The 19787-nt window shown below is 44.1% G+C and overlaps 1 protein-coding gene across 3 annotated transcripts in view; it reads right to left on the reverse strand.

Annotated features, from left to right (window-relative positions):
- The window catches only part of CADM2 (cell adhesion molecule 2), a 1084078-nt gene extending 1067532 nt beyond the window's left edge, over positions 1-16546 (reverse strand). For 2 of the 3 annotated variants that reach the window (XM_050959378.1, XM_050959357.1), the window contains exon 1: positions 16155-16546. In XM_050959378.1, the coding sequence (XP_050815335.1) occupies positions 16155-16215 (61 nt within the window). In that variant the 5' untranslated portion in view covers positions 16216-16546. The remainder of the gene's footprint in view (positions 1-16154) is intronic. The other variant, XM_050959368.1, reaches the window with a different exon arrangement.
- Between the last annotated feature and the right edge of the window lie 3241 nt (positions 16547-19787).

Consider the following 19787-nt stretch of genomic DNA (forward strand, 5'->3'; position numbering starts at 1 on the left):
GCAGTTGTCTTCAATATAAAAAGAATCACACATTTCACTGTCTCCCACTGTGACTAGGATACCTAGGAGATTAGCTTGAGATATTAAGTTCTCACATGTGTCCCAAAATTATTTTAGATGTTCATAACAAGCAGGTGGTCATAAAAGCCTCAGGAGAACAGTTAAAAGACACTTCAATGAATACAACTTTTTCTGCATGCACTCCCTATTTCTTTACTATTGTGTGATCATATTGCCAATTTCCCCTCCTCACAGTAGGATTAAGGCTTCAGGTTTGAATAATAATTAAAAAGCAGAGAACCAAAAACACAGAAAATGGAAGTTCAATCATTTTCATGTCAATTATTCCCCTCATATTTACAGACAATAATAGGCAAACAGGACAACTATAGAAGTTTACACCAGGAGTCAGCAACCTTCAGTACATGGTCCATCAGGGTAATCCGCTGGTGGGCCGTGAGACATTTTGTTTACACTGACCGTCTGCAGGCACAGCCCCCCTGCAGCTCCCTTTTGCGGTTCACCATTCCCGGCCAATAGGAGCTGCAGGAAGCCACGGGCTGCAGGGACGTGCTGCCCGCTGCTTCCCACAGCTCCCATTGGCCAGAAACTTCACTAAGCAGCCATGAGGCGCTGCAGGGGTGCTGTGCCATGCCTGCAGACAGTCAGCGTAAACAAAATGTCTCTCAGCCCTCCAGTGGATTACCCTGATGGGCCATGTGCTGAAGGTTACTGACCTCTGGCTTACATCTTGCAGTAGCAACTGCTTCTTAAATCTATACAGACCCCCAAAAGGAGTGTAAGTTCAAGGCATTAATTGTTGGGGGAAAAAATCTTGGGCTTCACTGTCAAAAAAAATGCAATATACTTGACATCTGTCATTAAGCTGTATTATACGCACCAAGGAGTATACACAAAAATACTATTTTATTTTAATAAAGCCTAAAAGGGAAAGTATTGTTGAGACCAAGATAACACTCTAATGTAATCTCAGGAGACAGTATTACAATTACCTCTATTTAAAGAAGTTTCAGATGCATACTGAATTAGTGTTCTCAAGATACCAATATGACATTCTCTCTAAGATTTTTATCAAATTTTAGTCCAGGAGATCAAACATTGAACACAATATATTGTGACAAAACTTATGCCAAAAATGCTTTTTAATTTAACTTTGTGCTTTGCAGTGGCTGAGCAGCTTAAATATTTTATGCCTTCAACCTTATTCCTTCCTACTTGGCCTGATTTTGTCCTACAAAAGTCAAGGGGAGTCTTTGCTGGCTACAAAAGTAGCCAGCCCAATGCCCATCTTCCTAAACAGGATGGACAACTAGTTGGTTTAGGAGCAATAGGGGACATGTGAATTTCAGTTGGGGAGGGGAAACAAACTCGATCATGTCCCTCGCCTCCCTTCTGGTGGTTCAAAGGTTTCAAGGGGACAAAGTTCCAAGTTAGCCTGCTCCCTCCCCTCCCAGCTGCAAGATGGACAGACCACAGAGCCTGCCCCAGCTGTTCTTGCTACCTGAATGGCAAAAGTCAGGACATCATGACTGATGGCCCTCACTTGCCAGGACAAGAAAGCAATGTAGTTGGTTTGCTTTGGACTTGTAACCATTTGGGTCTTTGATCTAGTATGCTGTGATACTGAAGAAATTCCCTGGACTCCATTCGTATTCCTAATCTCCATATTGTGTCCCTGTCTTCCCTCTTGAATGAGCACTGAGAAATCACAGGTCACTTGCCATTGGATGCTGTAGGTCACGTGACCAGATCAGTGCATAAGATGTATGGCAATGAAGTAGCCCAGATCTAGAGCCTGGGCAGTAAGAACACATGAGGTAAACAGGAATGAGCATGTGCAAGGTTATTTGTATTGATCAAGTCTGAGCATGTCTGAACATGCTGGGGGCATGCCCAAGACTGTATAAAAGGCAGGCTGGTAATAGGCAGTTAATCAGTTGGGAGCCAGCAAGAATTGCTCCTGGGGGAGGAATGGGGGAGAGAGAAAGAGAGAGAGAGAGTGCTGAAGAGACCTGCCATGGAACCAAAGTGACTGACCAGAGCAGCAGGCAAGCAACCAGCCAGCACCAACAGAAAATGCAGCAGAATCAAAAATAATGTAAGCCTGCTCATTTTAAATTATAGTATAGCATAATTATAGTGTGGGATAGTATTAGTATGTTTATGCTTGAGGTGTGTGTTAATTGTTATTTCCCTAAGTTAAAAAAAATAATAAAAAAAAACTTATATTTAAGTTAAAGTCTGTCAGCAATCTGTCACAGACTGGCCATCTGTGGCAGAATGCATCATTTAGAATCACTCAAAATATGCTACAGTAACATCATGTTGGGGGAATGGAGGGTGCTGGTAAATGAAAAATGCCAGTTAACTATGGGAGAGGGGGGTTGGAGAGGGCATGGGGCTGCGTGCTGGGCACAGGAGGGTGTGTGGGGTGCCAGATCCTGGGGGCACTCACCTCAGGCAGCTCCCCACAAGCTGTGATCTGTCCCGGCTGCTTCTAGGTGGAGGTGTGGCAGGTGGTCCTGCAAGCAGAGGCAGCGTGCAAGTGCTATCCCCGCAGTTCCCATTAACCATGATTCCCAGCCAAATGGGAGTTGTGGAGCTAGTGTTTGGGCAGGGACAGTAGCAGTGTGCAGAGCCACCTGCAGCACACCTGCTTAAGAACAGCTGGGACAGGCTGCTGACTGAAGTGAGTGCCCCCTGGATCCAGCATCCCACACACCGTGTGCCCCAAGCCCCCCCGCCTCCCATGCCCAATCTCTCCCCCGCACCAGAGCCTGTGCTCCCCACCTCCTCCTATGTCCCAACCCTCTGCTGACCTCATGCCAACCAGACTATAAACCAGATTTCAATGAAAATCAGAAATGCTGGTTTATAGAGCTTTCTGGTTGGTGAAGTGCTAGATAAAATAGCTTTTACTGTATTGTGGTCTGAATGCTCCTTAACTTGCAACAAGGGACATATCTAATTCATGGTTTTGGATTAGATTGTAGTAGACATTATTAGTTAAACTAAAGAGAGATGCTTTGTTTTGAAAAGAACACTGCCTGTGCCAATCACTTTATTGGAATGTCATATCCATGTCCTCCAAGTGTTTCCTAAACTACCCTGGAGACTGGTACCTCAGAAAGGACAGTAATGGGGTGATAGATTATTTTATTAGCACCGCAAACCCTATTTTTCAATGGTCACAGCAAGACCTCATGATGCCTGGGGCTATGCTGAGCACCCAGTTTTATTTGGGGTCACTGGAGTTTGTTGAAGTGCTTAACCAGCTTTTGACAGCAGTAGCCTCTTCTGCAGGTGCAGAGAAAAATCTTCTCTTCAGTTTATTCAACTAGTTCCGTTCAAATGACTAGTTAATTCAAAGCTGAGATACTAAACAGGAGTTCTAAGAGCAGGAAGACTTTCTTTCCTCTTCCAAGCTACAAATAAAAATTAGATATGAGAAGGTAAGATCTACTGCTTCTGAACTCCTACAGAACATAAATTTCAGTCACTGAGTCCAATTCACTATCTAGAGTGAATTATTCCTTTCATATGCAAAGCATGTTTTGATAACTTTGGAAAAAAGTTGTTTCTAGCACATTAAACATACAATTCTGCATTTACTTGAATCTGAATTTCTATCCTATTCGAGCTTAGCACAAATCATGAATTAAAAGTCAAATAAATGTATTCACCATTTTATATTAATGTTTACATTTTTTATTAAGAATCTGCTTAAATATAATTGCTTAAATAGTGAATAGCTAGTTATGGTGAATCATACATATTAGCATAAGCAGCACCAAGTTTGGCAAATAAATATAGACTTTACACAAGTTTTTTTAAATGGCTACGAACACTGAGAACCAAAAATTTTTAGATAAATTACAAATAAAAATGAAAAAACTGATCACTTAAATCAAGGTTTCCTTATTTAAATAATTAAATCAGTGATATTGAGTCACTGATTTAAATCTAACACCCATACCATTGTGAAGATATGTCATATAGAAAACCTTGATGTTGACACCTCTTGGGCATCTGTTGGACTACAATTTGTATAAGTTAATTTAAATCTGAACAATGGTAAAAATATTGCAGACTGTACTAGTTCTCATTTCCTTTTATAATAAGTTTGGTATGTCAATTCTGACTTGACAAATTAAGATTTGAGTCAGGTGTCAGATTCCAGGCTTTAATTTTATTAGTTAAAAGAATAAAGTGAGTGTGTAGCCTGCAAAGATATGGTAGTGGGGGGGTTCCACTTATACTCAATGGAAGCAGGGGGGAAGTATCAAAGCAGACCCCTTCTTCTAATTTTAAGATCAACCAAAATAGGTTGTCTGCTAGTGGTTCTCCACATTATTATGCAAGTTGTGGGGGAAAATGGATTTTCATATATTACACGTTCAAGATCCCATCTTGACGCTACTTTCTTGTTTGGACTGAAGGGGAAAGCCATTCCATTTTGATCCTGGAGGTATCATTTAGTTGGAGAGTTGAGATGAAGTGCTCTGACATTCACAGGAATGGAGGTCATAGACTGTTCAGCATTATTCCCAGCCCCTGCTGGTCCATACAATAAAGTGAAGCAGCTGCCACCAGGCCAGCATATTTGGTATATTATTATTATGGAGGTCAATTAATCGCAGTTAACTCACGCAATTATTTTTTTTGACTTAACTGCAGTTTTAAATCGATAGAATACCATGTGAAATTTATTAAAAATTTTGGATTTTTTTCTACATTTTCAAATATATTGTAATTGAAATCAAAGTATAGACTGCTTACTTTATATTATTTGCACTATACAAATGGTAAGAAATAGTATTTTTTCAGTTCACCTCATACAATTACTGTAGTGCAATCTCTATCATGAAAATGCAACTGACTAATGGGGATTTGTTTGTTACATAACTACACTCAAGCAAATCAATGCAAAAACTTAAGAGCCTAAGAGTCCACTCAGTCCTATTTCTTGTACAGCCAATCACACAGAGGACATGCATCCATGCTGATGACAGGTTCTGTTCGATAACTATCCAAAGCGATGCAGACCAACACATGTTCGTTTTCATAATCTGAGCCATATGCCACCAGCAGAAGGCTGATTTTCTTTTTTGGTGGTTCAAATTCTATAGTTTCTGCATCAGAGCGTTGCTCTTTTTAGACTTCTGAAAGCATGCTCCACAGCTCATCCCTCTCAGATTTTGGAAGGCACTTCAGATTCTTAAACCTTGGATTGAGTGCTGTAGCTATCTTTAGAAATCTCACATTAGTACCTGCTTTGCATTTTGTCAAATCTGCTGTGAAAGTGTTCATAGAATGAAAAACATGTGCTGAGTCATCTGAGACTACTATAACATGAAATATATTGCAGAATATGGGTAAAACAGAGGCAGAGACATACAATTCTCCCTTAAGGAGTTCGGTCACACATTTAATGAACGCTTTTTTTAAAATGAGCATCAGCATGGAAGCATGTCCTCTGAAATGGTGGATGAAGCTTGGAGGGACATATGAATCTTCAACACATCTCGCATGTAAATATCTTGCAGTGCTGTTTGCAATAGTGCCATGTGAATGCCTATTCTTACTTTCAGGTGACATTGTGAACAAGAAGCAGGCTGCATTATCTCCTGCAAATGTAAACAAACTTGTTTGTCTGAGCGACTGGCTGTACAAGAAATAGGACTGAGTAGACTTGCAGGCTCTAAAGTTTTTCATTGATTTGTTTGAGTGCAGTTATGTAACAAAATATCCCCATTAGTCAGTTGCATTTTCATGATAAAGAGATTGCACTACAGAACTTACTATGTGTTCATACATTTCTTTTTGGTTTTTTACAGTGCAAATATTTGTAATCAAAAATATAAAGTGAGCACTCTACACTTTGTATTCGGTATTGTAATTGAAATCCATATATTTGAAAATGTAGAAACATCCAAAAATATTTCAATAAATGTTATTCTATTATTATTTTATCGCATGCTTAATCACGATTATTTTTAATTGCTTGACAGCCCTAATTATTAGCTATGCCTACATTTTATCTGTGTGTTTAACAAGATTTTTTAAAGCTTTCAGAGGGGAACTGGAATGTTATGCTTATTCTAGTACACTTTCAGTTCCATTTTTAGTCAACTACTGAAGTAACATCTGAATGCTGAACATTCCCCAATCATCCTAAAGACAGAATTTCTTTAATTTCTAGTTGCAATGATTTTAGATGCTAACGAAAGGCCCAAGCTGAGGGAAGAACCACTGTAAATTATAGTCTTTTTATAGCCTTTGTTGCAGATTTAGATATAGTGTTTAATCCTTGATTAGTAAACTGTTCACAGTGAATCTCTCTAGTCAGTGCCTTTAATGTTTCTCATTTTGCTAACAGATGCAGTACTGTATTTATCTCTTTATATTTTTTTCCAGCACAGCTGACCCCGTCACGATATGATACAAGACAGTGGTAGACACAATTGAACAGTATATTTACTTCTTTAGAAGGTACAAAAGCCAGTGATTTCTTTTCCTCTTCTACTAGTGGATGCATGTCAGAAAGTGTATCATAGATGCACCAAGCAGCAGGGAAGCCATGCAGCTATTTATCTGACTCCTGCAACTAAAAGCTCAGCTTTTTTTTTTTAATGTATATAAAAATTAAAAAAACAGGCTACCATAGATTACAATCTGCATATTTTGGACAGGAAGGTAAGAGCAGGCAAATTTATAACATGCTTTTGGCTAATATATTTAATGCTGATATGGAGGGTAAGAGAGAAAACCATCATGGCGGGGGACACTAGAAATAGTGGTGCAAAGGATTCTGAATAACCTAGTTTTAACTACTACAAAGATCCAACTTAAACTAATGCTTTTGAACTTCCCCTTGTTAGTAATATTTTGTTGATTGCAGTTTCTCTTGGGTTTTCTAATATTCATCTGTGCTACTTCTGAAGGTTCTATTACACATCAGTGTTCAACTGATAATCCAAATGGTCAAACAATTACAAAACTGAACTGTCAAACTTACACAGCTGGAGTTGTTCTGGAATAAAGAGGATAGTGCTCATAAATCCTACCTAATTCTGAAAACTAATGGCTTCTGCTTCAACTAGCTGTTTTTTCCCCTTGTTAGGGTCTAATCAGAGCAGCCCCCTACTTTTTAGCATGGTAGGAATGAAAGCAGGTCAAGTCACAGATAATCCAGCACATGTAGGTCAGTGTGGTATTTTCCATTTGTTCAGATATTTATACCGAAGTGTCTACTGTAACTGCTACTGTGAAGTGATTTGGCCTTAAATTTTCCTCAGAACTGTCAATCGGCCAAATTTTTTGGAGCTGTCTGGGTAGAGCTTCACTAAGCAGAAGGAGAGTTAAGGCTTGCCAGCACAGCTGGATCAAAGAACTGTCTGTGCTGGTTTGTTGCCTGACACTTCTGCAAAGTGAAGAAAGATGGAAATGCATAGTGTAATGCATTATGAACCCACACTGATATCCATAATAAAGATTATTTTATGTAGACATTGATCAGTTGTTTTGTATAGTGAGCTTTCATTTTAATTAAGATTAGCAAAAGAAATTACTATAAACATTTATTCAATAAGCATAATATTTAGCTATATTTCAGATGTAACCTAGATATTTACACTTTGTCACAGGAATCTGGCCTCATTTTTTCTTGGCCTTCCTCCGCCTTCCCCTCCCCCCCCAAAAAGGGGAGGAACACCCAACATAAGCCACTGAACTGCTTATCAGTAAGGATTACATTTTTGTCCTTAAACGCTGATAATCAATTCCACCATACACACAAAATGACTGAGTATTTTTGCTGTTAATAGAAAATTCAGATAAGCAAAGAAAAGTGCTGCTTGAGAACTCAAAATAAACAAAGTGAATAGCCTTAAATTGTTATATACTCTCTGCCCCCTCCACAATTTCCTGCAACTAAAGTCAAACTGACAACAAAAACTCCTTAAATACTTGATAATTTTGATGGGTCGTATCAACTGCAGTCTGCCAAGCCAATTTACAGTGACTATAAATGCACAAGAGCAAAGGGAATTCCTATTTGTACTACTCTTTCAAGGATGTAGAGAGGACTATTAACCAGCATAAGGCCAGATACATTATATTTCAAAGCCTATTTGACAGTACGAATTAGTGGCAGAGTATAAAGAATTAAGTAAAACAAGCTTAACTATGGTAAACAAGATTAAGACACTGCTGTACACAGCGACAAGTTTTGCATATGGTACTTTTCATATCTGAAACCACTTTACAAATCCACACTGCTATACAAATTTTGCATAGGGACCATTTCTTCTGACACTGAAGCATAGCCACCACTGGAAGGAAACCCAGGAACAGCTTAACACTCCTCAGTAGTTCAGGGCAAGCGGGGAAAAAGTTACATCTAATACTCAACCTTCAGGATTGGAAAAATTATCTCTCATGCTCAAGTAAAGTTATATTAGCAGTGATGTGCTTCTTTTTAGAGTGTGAAAGCCATGACTGCTTCCTAGCCTTCTTATTACTGGTTCTTAAACCAGCAAGGGTTTGAGATCATATGAAAGCAATATTTGCTACCTGGCTAGAGGAAAAGAAAGTACACCTCCTCTCAGTTATCCTCTTCAGTGAGATGCAGAACACATCTTTGGACCAGAAACACGTGCAGTATTATCAAGTTCCCTGTGCCCCAATATGAAGGATGGCATGAGATTCTGGGGTGGGACAGTTGTGGGTATGAACAGCAGAAAAAGGAACAAGAAGTTTTCAGAGCTAGGTTGCTAGAGGTTCACCTCAGTTTAACATAGTCATTACAGCCTACTGTAAGAAGTTTCATATTAATTCTGGATCTTGGATTCTCCATCTTATTTAAGAAGAAGATCGGAAGATTATATTTTAAACACTGGAGATACTAGGAACTGCAAGAGATAATGTAACTGATTTCCTGAACAGGCTAGGCTTCTGTTTCATGTCATCTTCGTTACCAATTTGTTAATTACTAGACTTTGTACTCTCCCCCCACCCCTGCATATTTCCCCAGATAAACCAATTCCCATCAGAGCACTTCATCTCAGTACTGCCCTACTCTAAGAGTGTGTCTAAAATTATCACGGATCAACGCTTCAGCGACTGATCCAGCGGGGGTCGATTTAGCAGCTCTAGTGAAGACAGGCTAAATCGACCGCCAACTGCTCTGCCATCAATCCGGTACTCCACCAGAAAGAGAAGCATAAGGTAAGTTGACGGGAGAAACCCAGCATGGTATAGACACAGCAATAAAAGTTAACGTAAGCTAAGTTGACTCCAGCTATACGAATAACTTAGGTCAATTTAACCCTGTTGTCGAGACCTGCACTTGGCCCACTGCAGATTAAAATGAAGACTACATACATTCAGACTATATAGAACAATCTATTTATGTTAAAATAGGCTAAGAAAGATTAAAGTAGACAAAAAAGGATATCATCAAGAACCTCTGTATGGCTATTCCATAGTTTTAAAATGCATATTCTACAGAGACATGGAATTTTAAAAAAATTGATTATGTACTTTTAGGCGTACAGTAAAACCCTCTCAAGGACAAGGAATGTGTACACTGAAGTCCTGCAAATTTATGCAGTTTATTCATTACAAATGTTACATAATAGTGCCATGTATCTCCAACTGCACTGGTTTGGATTTTTTTTTTTTTAATTATGCCTGCAAGACAGGTTGGTGGCACTATACTCCAGCTTTCTCAGGCTCTTTAGTCATTCTAAGTGGTACAGTGAAACCCCACTATAACTGATGTTTGGGGGTCCAAAAAATTCCATCACGCTAAATGCGGGGTCGCGGTATAGCGGGGTTTCAAGCAGTCAGTTTAAGTCAGTGGTCCCCAACCCGGTGCATTGATGTGTGCCACCTAGTGTCCCTAGTGCCTAGTGCCCAGCAGGGGAGAGAAGCCGCAGACCCGTGCTGCTAGGGACAGAGAACTCCGAGGCTGCGGATGCCAGTGCTCTGTCCCCGGCAGCCACAGCGCTGCGACTTCTCTCCGGCTTCAAGAGGAGCCGCGGCCCCGCGCCTGCCAGGGACAGAGAGCCCCAGCACCCGCAGCCTCTGAGCTTTCTGTCCCTGGCAGGCGCAGGGCCGCAGTTTCTCTTGAAGCCGGAGAGAAGCTGCGGCCCTGCACTTGTCGGGGACAGAGAGCACCAGTGCCCGCAGCCTCAGAGTTCTCTGTCCCCAGCAGATGCGAGACTGCAGCTTCTCTCCCCTGCTGGGCACTAGGCACGGGCACATCAATGTCCCGGTGGGCGCCATGGTGTTGGGGACCACTGGTATTAGGCCTTAAAGGGGAGCCAACTTATGATCGCGTTATATGCAATTTCGCATTATGGCAGGGCGCATTATTGCGAGGTTTGACTGTATCTTATAACCAGAATTTAGTCTCAGTTCAACTAAGACTAAGAATTGTTCTGAATTGTAAACCATTAAGAAGTCAAGTTTTTAAGATTTGTATTAGAACTCTTATGCAGAGAGTTACTACCAGTTAGTTCTATAGTCTTAAAGAGGGCCTAAGCTTTTCTGTTAGAAGGTAGGCCGCCACATTCTTAGCTATATAGCTATTCTATTAGCCACTAGCTGACATCGCTCAGAAGGTTTCCAGCAACTGTGCATAAAAATAACTTGTTTTTGCATTTCAAATGCAGAAACATTTAGAAAAAACTCAGAACACATTGAATTTATCTTTAATATTACTACGTATCTCTTGAACAAACAAATGCAACTACCAAAGTAAAGGCTGTTGCCTATCCCTTTGACAGCAGTGAATTTAATCCAATATCAGGTAAGAATAAAAAATGCAAACATTGTAATGGCAAAAAATCAAAAGCTGAAAGGGAAACTAACAGACTTAAGTTCTCCATCTTGTACATGCCAAAAAAACCTCAAACCCCCCCATTACAAAAAAAAAAGTTGATGTACTTCAAGTCAGGAACTATTAGTATGTTACAATGTATAGCCAGTGTCTCTTGATCAAGGCTTCCTGCACTGTGAGGACACTTGCTTTATGACAAGCTGAAAAAGAGGGTCCACTATTTAATGTGGTGTTAAGAGAGGAAAATAGCAATTGTATATTGTTATACAATGTTAAAGTGACATTAAGAACTTGATAACCACTTAAGGTTTTTTTAGAATAAAAGATAACGAGCAAGAATTTTAATAGGGTGTAAGTCACTGAACTCTTTCTTGAGTACCTAATCCAGGAGTCCTTACTCACCAAGATACAATCAATGGGTATTTCCCCAATTAAGTACTTAGTCATATTCTGCAATTATTCAATAATACTGGTTATAACTGATTATATTTAACTTCATGAGATGTGGTCTAAGAGTATTTTACATGTACATATGAAGCATCAGCGTGTACTGCTTAAGAGCCAATGAAACTTCGGTTAAACTACTCAAATTCATAAACAAGCTCTACATCATGTTTATTGATTTAAATACTTCACACATGAGCTGACAAAGAATCATCTTCAAACAAACAAAAACCCATAATCTGTTACCTTGTTTCTCTGTGTGCCAAAACAGACTTTGTAATAGTTTCTACAAGTCAAACAATCTAATTTGCGCTGAACTAATACACTTATGCTTAGACAACCATTTTATATCTTTATTTGTGTGATCGATAGTAGTGGCAAGGAAATATGTAAGAATGTTCCTTACATTATATATCTAAATACTGTAGATTTGCCTAATTCAATAGTAATCCATAATTTAACTTAGTTGAATGAGCTTTATGCATAATATACAGTTATATAGTAACTTCACATCAAAAAACTCACAATGAATTAAAAAAAATTTTTACCTACCCAACTAAATAGTGTAGCATAACTATTTCCACAGCATCATGTTATGTCAATCAATATGGGAGCTGATGTATATCTTTTTTATAAAGATATCTGGGTTCATGATAAAGATGTTCTTATCAGCAACCTGTTTTCTATCAGTTTCAATGATAAGATGTATCAATTATCACAACTTCAGACAAAAAAAGCTTGTTAGTAGTCTATCCACTGTCATTTAAGTTACAGCAATTCAGTATTGTTTTCGAGTGTCTATAGACACTTCCCTGAAAACATTTGCCCAGTGTTAGCACTGATGTATTCAAAGTGCTTTTTCAGTATCACATACAATGCTATCCAGTGTTTTCTCAGAAGCCGAGCACATTAAGGCATTAGATGCCGTTTGCATTATCACACAGCAGGGGGCTATAGTAGCTACATTCTGGGATAATCCTAACCCACGTCTTTACACAAAGAGTACAGTAAAACCCATCTTTAGTATTATAGCTTCACACATGAAGTGTTTACAATATACTGTTTGCTTGTCAAGTAAAATAAAAAAGGGTGCATCATCTGAACTCCCAAGTTGTTTTAAATGCACACTGGAAACTTTTTACATTTGGGGGGATAATATTACTAAACTCATTTAGTGGAAGAATTAAAGCAAAAAGGTAGGTGAGTGTGCAAGTATTGTGAACCAACTGAACAATTTAGTCCTCTGGGGCATAGTGCAATCACTACATAACCACTATGATTGCTAATTTTTTTTTTTTTTTTTTTTTTTTTTTAGGATTTCTAGACTATAGAAGTTACTGTTTCTGCATCAGCCATTAGAGAGGGAAGAACAGACTAACTTCAAGTTTCTCATCTCTGAATCATAGACTTTAAGGTCAGATGGGACCATTATGATAGTCTAATCTGACCTCCTGCACAACACAGGCCACAGAATCTCACCCACTTACTCCTGTATCAAACCCCTAACCTATGTCTGAGCTATTGAAGTCCTCAAATCATGGTTTAATCCTCCAGCAAATGACCCGTGCCCTACACTGCAGAGGAAGGCGAAAAACCCCCAGGGCCTCTGCCAGTCTGCCCTGGAGGAAAATTCCTTCCTCACCCCAAATATGGCGATCAGCTAAACCCTGAGCATGTGGGCAAGACACTCAGGAAAGAATTCTCTGTAATAACTTGGATCCCACCCCATCTAACATCCCATCACAGGCCACTGGGCATATTTACCACTAATAGTCAAGATCAATTAATTGCCAAAATTAGGCCATCCCCATCTACCATCCCCTCCATAAACTTATCAAGCTTAGTCTTGAAGCCAGATATGTCTTTTGCCCCAACTGCTCCCCTTGGAAGGCTGTTCCAGAACTTCATTCCTCTAATGGTTAGAAACCTTCATCTGAACTCATCTGACAAACTGCTTCTAACCTCAGCATATTATTACTCCCTCTCCCGCCACCATTTCTACCCTCCCACAGCAAGCAGTTATTAGCGGACTTTCAGAAAAGAACAAACAAAAAAATTAATGGAGTGCTTGCTATTAATGTTATTCCATGCACTAGCTGAAAAACTATTACATGTTCTCATCTTCATATTTCCAGTGCTTCACAGTACCCAGGACTACTTTTGAAAGTGAGGCTACTGACTGGCTTTTTGGGCACTGCCTTACTCCCATATAGGAAACATCAGCTTGACTGCCTGGCACAGTCTTTTAAGCTTAATTAGCTTAAGTTTCATTGAAATGAAGTCCTCACAATCAGAAGTCAGAAATGTTTAAAATCTACAGAACAAAGTTTTTATTCATCTAATGAACTAGCGAAAAACTGATATCCTAAGGCCCAAGAGGAGGAAACTTTAACAAATCCATTGAATCTCTTAACACAGCTTTGGGGAGCAACGCAAGCCAACAGGAACAGACTACTTTTACATACAACTATAAAGCTGCCAACAATAAGTATGTCAAATATATTTAACTATGCCTGCTAGCTGTGCCAAAATAAATGGTAAAACTAAACAAACAGAATTTATAAAGTACCAACATAGGTGGACTAAAGCAATGTTCAGTGAAACTCAGCCACCACTGTACAGAACAGACTTTTACTCGCAAAAATTCAATCATTTCCTCCTCTAGTCTTACCCACAAGCAGCAAAGGATAGTGCAAATTACTCAAGTCTTAGGAATGAAAAACATATATTTCTGGAATATGTCTAAGCATATTAAGATACATCCAGGAAAAACACCTTCTGAAGCAGCACTCAAGGGCTAGGTAGATGAATATTTGAATAAAAAGTGACACCCCGCCCCCCCAAATATATCTCAACTGTGAGGTTAAAAACATGGAGACATTTCATAAATGTGGGAGAGAACCAGATAGCAGTAAGAAGGGAACCCTTCCCTCTCCCACAAGGACAGGCCTGATTTGATTGCTTTCAGTCAGGTAGAATTGGATTATACCTTTCTTCTTGCACTTTAAAAAAAAAAAAAAAAAAACCAGTGTTGCTTGCAATGGTGCATTTTCCCTGGCACACTCCCTAAACTGTGAAAGCCACCACTTTAAAAATCTGTTTGCTTTAAAAAATGTGACGCACCGAATGCATCTGATTGCATTTTAAGAAAAAGATCAAATCCTCCTCTGGTAGCAGCAAAACCAATTTTATTGGTGAGAGACAGAGTCAGTCCAGACAGGTTTCCCCCTTCATCCTCCCTCCCTCCTCCCCCCTCCTCCCATCGCAATGAATTGACAATTCACAGGGCAACGTAAAGGCACACAGGAGCCTCAACCCCCAGGTGCAGTCTGCCGCACATGCCCCAATAAATCTTGCATTATAGCATCAACATAGAAGCTCCTTGTGCATTCACGTACTAGGCAACTCATACAGATCGGTAAGGAAAATCAACAGTATACAACCATCATTTGCAATCGCCAAAGGAATTTAATCGCCCTCCCCTTCAATATCATCACCAAAATGCAACTTCCTCAGAAGGTGAAGTGGGTGCTGCCTGCAGGTTACTGAATGCAGTGGAGATAGACAGACCCGTCTATTTCAGTTACCCCACAGATTACTTCTGCTTCTGGGGAGGGGGGACTGGGAGGGGAATTTAACCTCCTCTGGAGACTTCGCAAAGGATGCTCACTAGAGAGATTTGAAAATACAAACTTTACAGGGACAAAGGGAGGGAGAACAACAAAATCCCACAAGGTCACTTAGTTCATTTGGTTCTTCCCCCTCCTTACCCCATATATAAGAAAGGGATGTTTCTGTCCCCGCAGCCATCCTAAAGAAAAGGTGCAGGGGAAGAAGTTGCTGAATGACGGCTCATTGACCTCATTTAAATCCTGCCAAGGCCACCAGGGTGCATGTGGCGGGGGGGAGGGAACTTCAGGATTCCTTCACCCACAGGCACTCTGGTATCTGGCAACTTCTCGTCCCCAATCAGCTGGAGAGAGGGGGAGGGGGTGACTAGCCCAAACCCAGATTCCCCCACGCTGCAGCCGGAGAGAGAGATCCTCATTACTCTCCTTCCAGCACCACGGCCACATCCTCCTCCCCACAACAGCAGGAGCCAACTCTCTCCGCCGGTTTCTCCATCCAGTGCCATTTCTATTCCTCTTGCCTTCCCCCAAAATAAGGCAAGATCTGCGGAGCTGGGAGGGGTTTCTCTTCCCACCCCTCACTCACTATTCATGTGCACGATAACAGTATTTTGCAGATTTCCCTCCACTGCAGTCACACAGCGGTTGTTACATTTCACTTGGAAGGCTCCTGTCAATGAAGGCGAGAGGGGGAAGGAAGCGAGGGGGAGAAATCCCACCCCAAAGAGCCGAGTCTGGAAAGTAGCTGCAGGATGCGTGGCACAGCTAAAGGAGGCTCCTCAAGAGCCACACTGGTTTCGGAAACCTGGGTTTGCTCGAGGTTTTTATTTAAAAAATTCTCTCGCCTGCTGCGTTATGAGCCCAGCACCGACTCGCTCTTCTGCTTCTCGCCCATGCCAACGAGGCAGCGCTAAGAGCCACGCTCCCGCGGCAGGGACGCGGCTGCCTCTCACTTGCAGAGCCGCGTTTGCCGGGGGGCGAGGGGGGACCGAGAGGGAAGGTTACAGGGAGTTGAAGGGCTGGTGGGGGAGGGGGAGAAAGGCGGATTAAGGCTCGTGAGGCGCTTCGCGTCCCTACAGCGCGGCACGAGTGAGTGCGGGAGGCTGGGGGCCAGGAGCGGCGGCGGGGGCGCAGGACCGGGGCGGAGGCGGGGGGTCCCCCCGGCTGCCTCCACCCCCGCGGCGGGGTCCCCGGGACGGAGCTGGGGGCGGTACCTTGTATGAGGAGCCCGCAGAGGCTGTAGAAGCGCAGAAGGGCGCTGGGTCTCAGCCGCATCCTGGGGGCTTCCCTCGGGCTGGGTGGGCGCCAGGCAGAGCTTCCCGCAGCCTGCGCCGCCTCTCTCCGGGTGCTTCTGTCCCCCAGCAGGAGCCTCCGCCGCAGTGTCTCCCTCTGCCTCGCCGTATCCAGTGGGGTGAGGAGGAGGACCGGGGTCGCGGGGGCGGGGGGTGTGAGGCGGCTCCCTCCGCCTCTGGCGCTGGGCAGGTCCCCCCCGTGCAGTGGTGCCGGGCTCTGGAGCTGGGCGCGGAGGAGGCTGCCAGCCGCGCTCGCCTGCCTCGGTTCACGGAAAGCCCGCTCCGCTACCCGCCGCTTCGAGCTCTAGAGACAAGGGCAATCTCGGCGCGGCTCCCCCTGCCCGGCCCCGCCCCTAGCCACGCCCACCACAACAAAGGCCACGCCTCCGTCCGGCCCCCTCCGGCCACGCCTCTGATCTAGCCACGCCCACTCCCTCCCACCTTGTCGTCTAAATCCCACCCGCTTTCAAACCACACCTCTTCTCCACCATCTCGCCCTAGGCCCGCCCTCAGGATGGGATATGATTGACAGGATAAGTGCTCCAATGGAAGAGCCGCGTATCTGATCGTTCAGCCAATGAGTGGGTGACAGAGGTGCGGGACGCCCGATTTAAAATACCCACAAACAAGCGTTTCAAAGAGATTTCAGCCGCGAGCGAAACCATGCCCCACCTCAAAACCACCCCACAGCTCTGAGTGGCAGACATCTGGACCAATCAGAGCTCCAGCTAGCCGCTGTACTCCAGCCAATGGGAGACACTCAAGGGGAAAAGTGGGCGGGGAGAGGCACTGTCCAGAGCTGGTTCTGAAAGTGGCGGTTGGAGGTGGCGGTTTGGCGGCGGTGGGTGCCCGGCCGGACAAGTCACAGCGCGGGCAGAGCCGCGCTGAGCTCTGGGCCGCTGGCTGGGAGACTACACGGCGCTCTCCGGGGGCGGCAGCGAGGCGCTCAGGGCGGGCCTCAAAGACCACCAAGAGGGAGACCTGCCCCGAGCCTTCCCGGGCCCGGGCGGCCGCTCTCTCGCCCCCTCGCAAGAAACTCGCGGACCTAATCACTCTCCAGCCGCCTGCCCCATCATGACCCAGAGCCGCCGAGCTAGCCACGGCGGCCCCGCCGCCCCGCGCGTCTGCCCTGCCGGAGAGAGGGGAAGGCAGGCGGGAAATCGCAATTCCGGCCCGCCTCGGGGCTGTGCAGACCACAGGGTGCTTTGGTAACGGGATGCCTCCCTGGCAAATAGCCATCGAGCGAGCCCTCAGGTAAAACCTCATCCGCATCCCAGTTGGCCTCTTGGGGAAGCCAGGAGCTACATGGTCCTGGTAGCATGGTTCCGTCCCCCTTCAAAATCAGCGCTGCCGCACAAGGAAGCGCTGCAGGGGAAACTTGATTCTCCGCCTGCAACTCACACCCTGCCCTGCTTGGCTAGTGATGGTGCCAAGTGCATCTGGACCTTCCTCTTTGCAGATGAGATCTGCAACCACTACTCAAGGGCACTGTACTGGGCCAGCGCCTAAGGAGCCATCACTTGAAACAATCGACCTCACCATCTGCCCGGTATCTACACTCCCAGTCCTGATCAAGCTAACTGCTAAGTTCAGATTTAACTTCCAACACCATACTATGGAGGGCCAATACCCTGGACCCCCTCCCTGTCAGACTTCAGGACGCCGAACAGAAGAGCATTGACAAAATCCTCTTGGTCATACAGGAGAGCCCTGGGGAAGGACATAGCTGAAAGTCACTGCCAGACCCAGCCACTGTGGGCCTCTTCCCCCTAAGGATATATACACTCCCAGCCCCCAGGAAATAGGGAGGCAGCTGGGAGCCACCACCAGAGACAGCTGACTTATGTCTCCTCACAGTGATGACCATGAGCCTCCCTCCGTGGGGAGAGAAAGCAACATATTTTCCCAAAATACGTGGGAAGAGGAAACTTGGCAACGGTACTGAAAGAGGTTTTCCTGACTGTGACAGGAAAAGCTAGATGCAGGAAGCGTCATGGGTACCAAATTTATGGCCCTGAAAAATACGCAATGGACCACGAAATCAGACCTCCCCTGACAGGGGCAGCTCTAGCCACTTCGCCACCCCAAGCATGGCAGCACGCCGCAAAGGGGCGCTCTGCCGGTCGCCGGTCCCACGGCTCCGGTGGACCTCCTGCAGATGTGCTTGCAGATGCTCCACTGAAGCCGCGGGACCAGCAGGCCCTCCGCAGCCACGCCTGCGGGAGGTCCACCGGAGCCGCCTGCCGTCCTCCCGGCGACCGGCAGAGCGCCCCCCAGGACATGCCGCCCCAAGCACACACTTGGCGTGCTGGGGCCTGGAGCCGCCCGTCCTCTGTGTAATCTAGCTATTGGAGGGGAGAGGAGGAGCAGGGTGGGAAACACATTGGCTCCAACTGTGAGTCCTGTGCAGTCTGGGAAGGGTTGGGACTTACTCTTCCCCTGCACAGCTGCTCTCAGAGGGGAGAAATCAGACCCACCTCTGGATACCTTCCCTAGCTGCAGAAAGCTCTGAACTGGGCAGCAGCCTTGGAGTTTCCTGTAGCCTCAGGAGATTCACAGAGGTGGGTCTGAGCTCCCCTGTGCTGCTGGAAGCACCCCAGTTGGAGGCTCCTAGGAGCTAGTCCTGGCTGAGCTTGAGAGGGACAAGAGATGCTCTTCTGCAGGGCCACATTCAAGGAGAGATCAGACCCACCTCCGGGTACCTGCTCTGGAAGCATCCCCAGAGCTTCCTGCAGCAGCCAGAAACTGTTGGAGGTGGGTCTGATCTCCCATGCTGTTGGGAACACCCTGTAAATGTCAACATTTGAAAATGTGAAATTGACTAAATTTCAAATCCTATGGCTATGAAATTGACCAGAATGGATTGTGAATTTGGTAGGGTCCTCATCATGGGGCAAGGAAAAGTTGGGAGGGTTTGCAAGTTAATGGTTCTGAGCTTCTGACAGTTATTTCTTATCTGTTTGTCTTGTCTCTGCTTAGGGAAGACCTGTGTTTGTACAGTGCCTAGCACAACAGGACCCACACCTGGCCAGGACTCTTTGGCACTACCAGAATAAATGACTCTCTTCCCAGGACTTGTTCTAGAGGCAGGTGAAAAGGGCAGTTTTCCTGGAACCCATCTTCCAGGGGGTGCCAGACTGCTGTGCTGTTCAGCTTTTTTTGCTCTGCTGTGGTAGGTCAGTCACTCGGGATGGGTGAGAGAGGGATTTCTGCCCTGGCAGGTGGACTCATCTTGCTAGACCTATCTGTATCCTCCAATAAATTGGACATGGAATCCTGTAATTCAGAAGTGGCCTAAATTAGTGAAATCACAGTAGATAACCACAAACCACTTCTCAGACGGCACTCAAGTTTGTGAGAGCCTGTTCTCCTTCATTTCCAGAGCCATCCCTGTCCTACAAAAGTCATCTTATAGCACAGCACCTGTTGCATAATATTACCAAAATATCAGTTCTGTGAAAATACTCATTATGCATAACCTACAAATAGTTGACCCCAGCGAAGAACTGGATGAAAGACAGCTGGCTGAATTCTACCAGACTGACGTGATGTTTG

This window comes from Gopherus flavomarginatus, chromosome 1, assembly GCF_025201925.1.
Source record: "Gopherus flavomarginatus isolate rGopFla2 chromosome 1, rGopFla2.mat.asm, whole genome shotgun sequence".
Lineage (NCBI taxonomy): Eukaryota > Metazoa > Chordata > Testudines > Testudinidae > Gopherus > Gopherus flavomarginatus.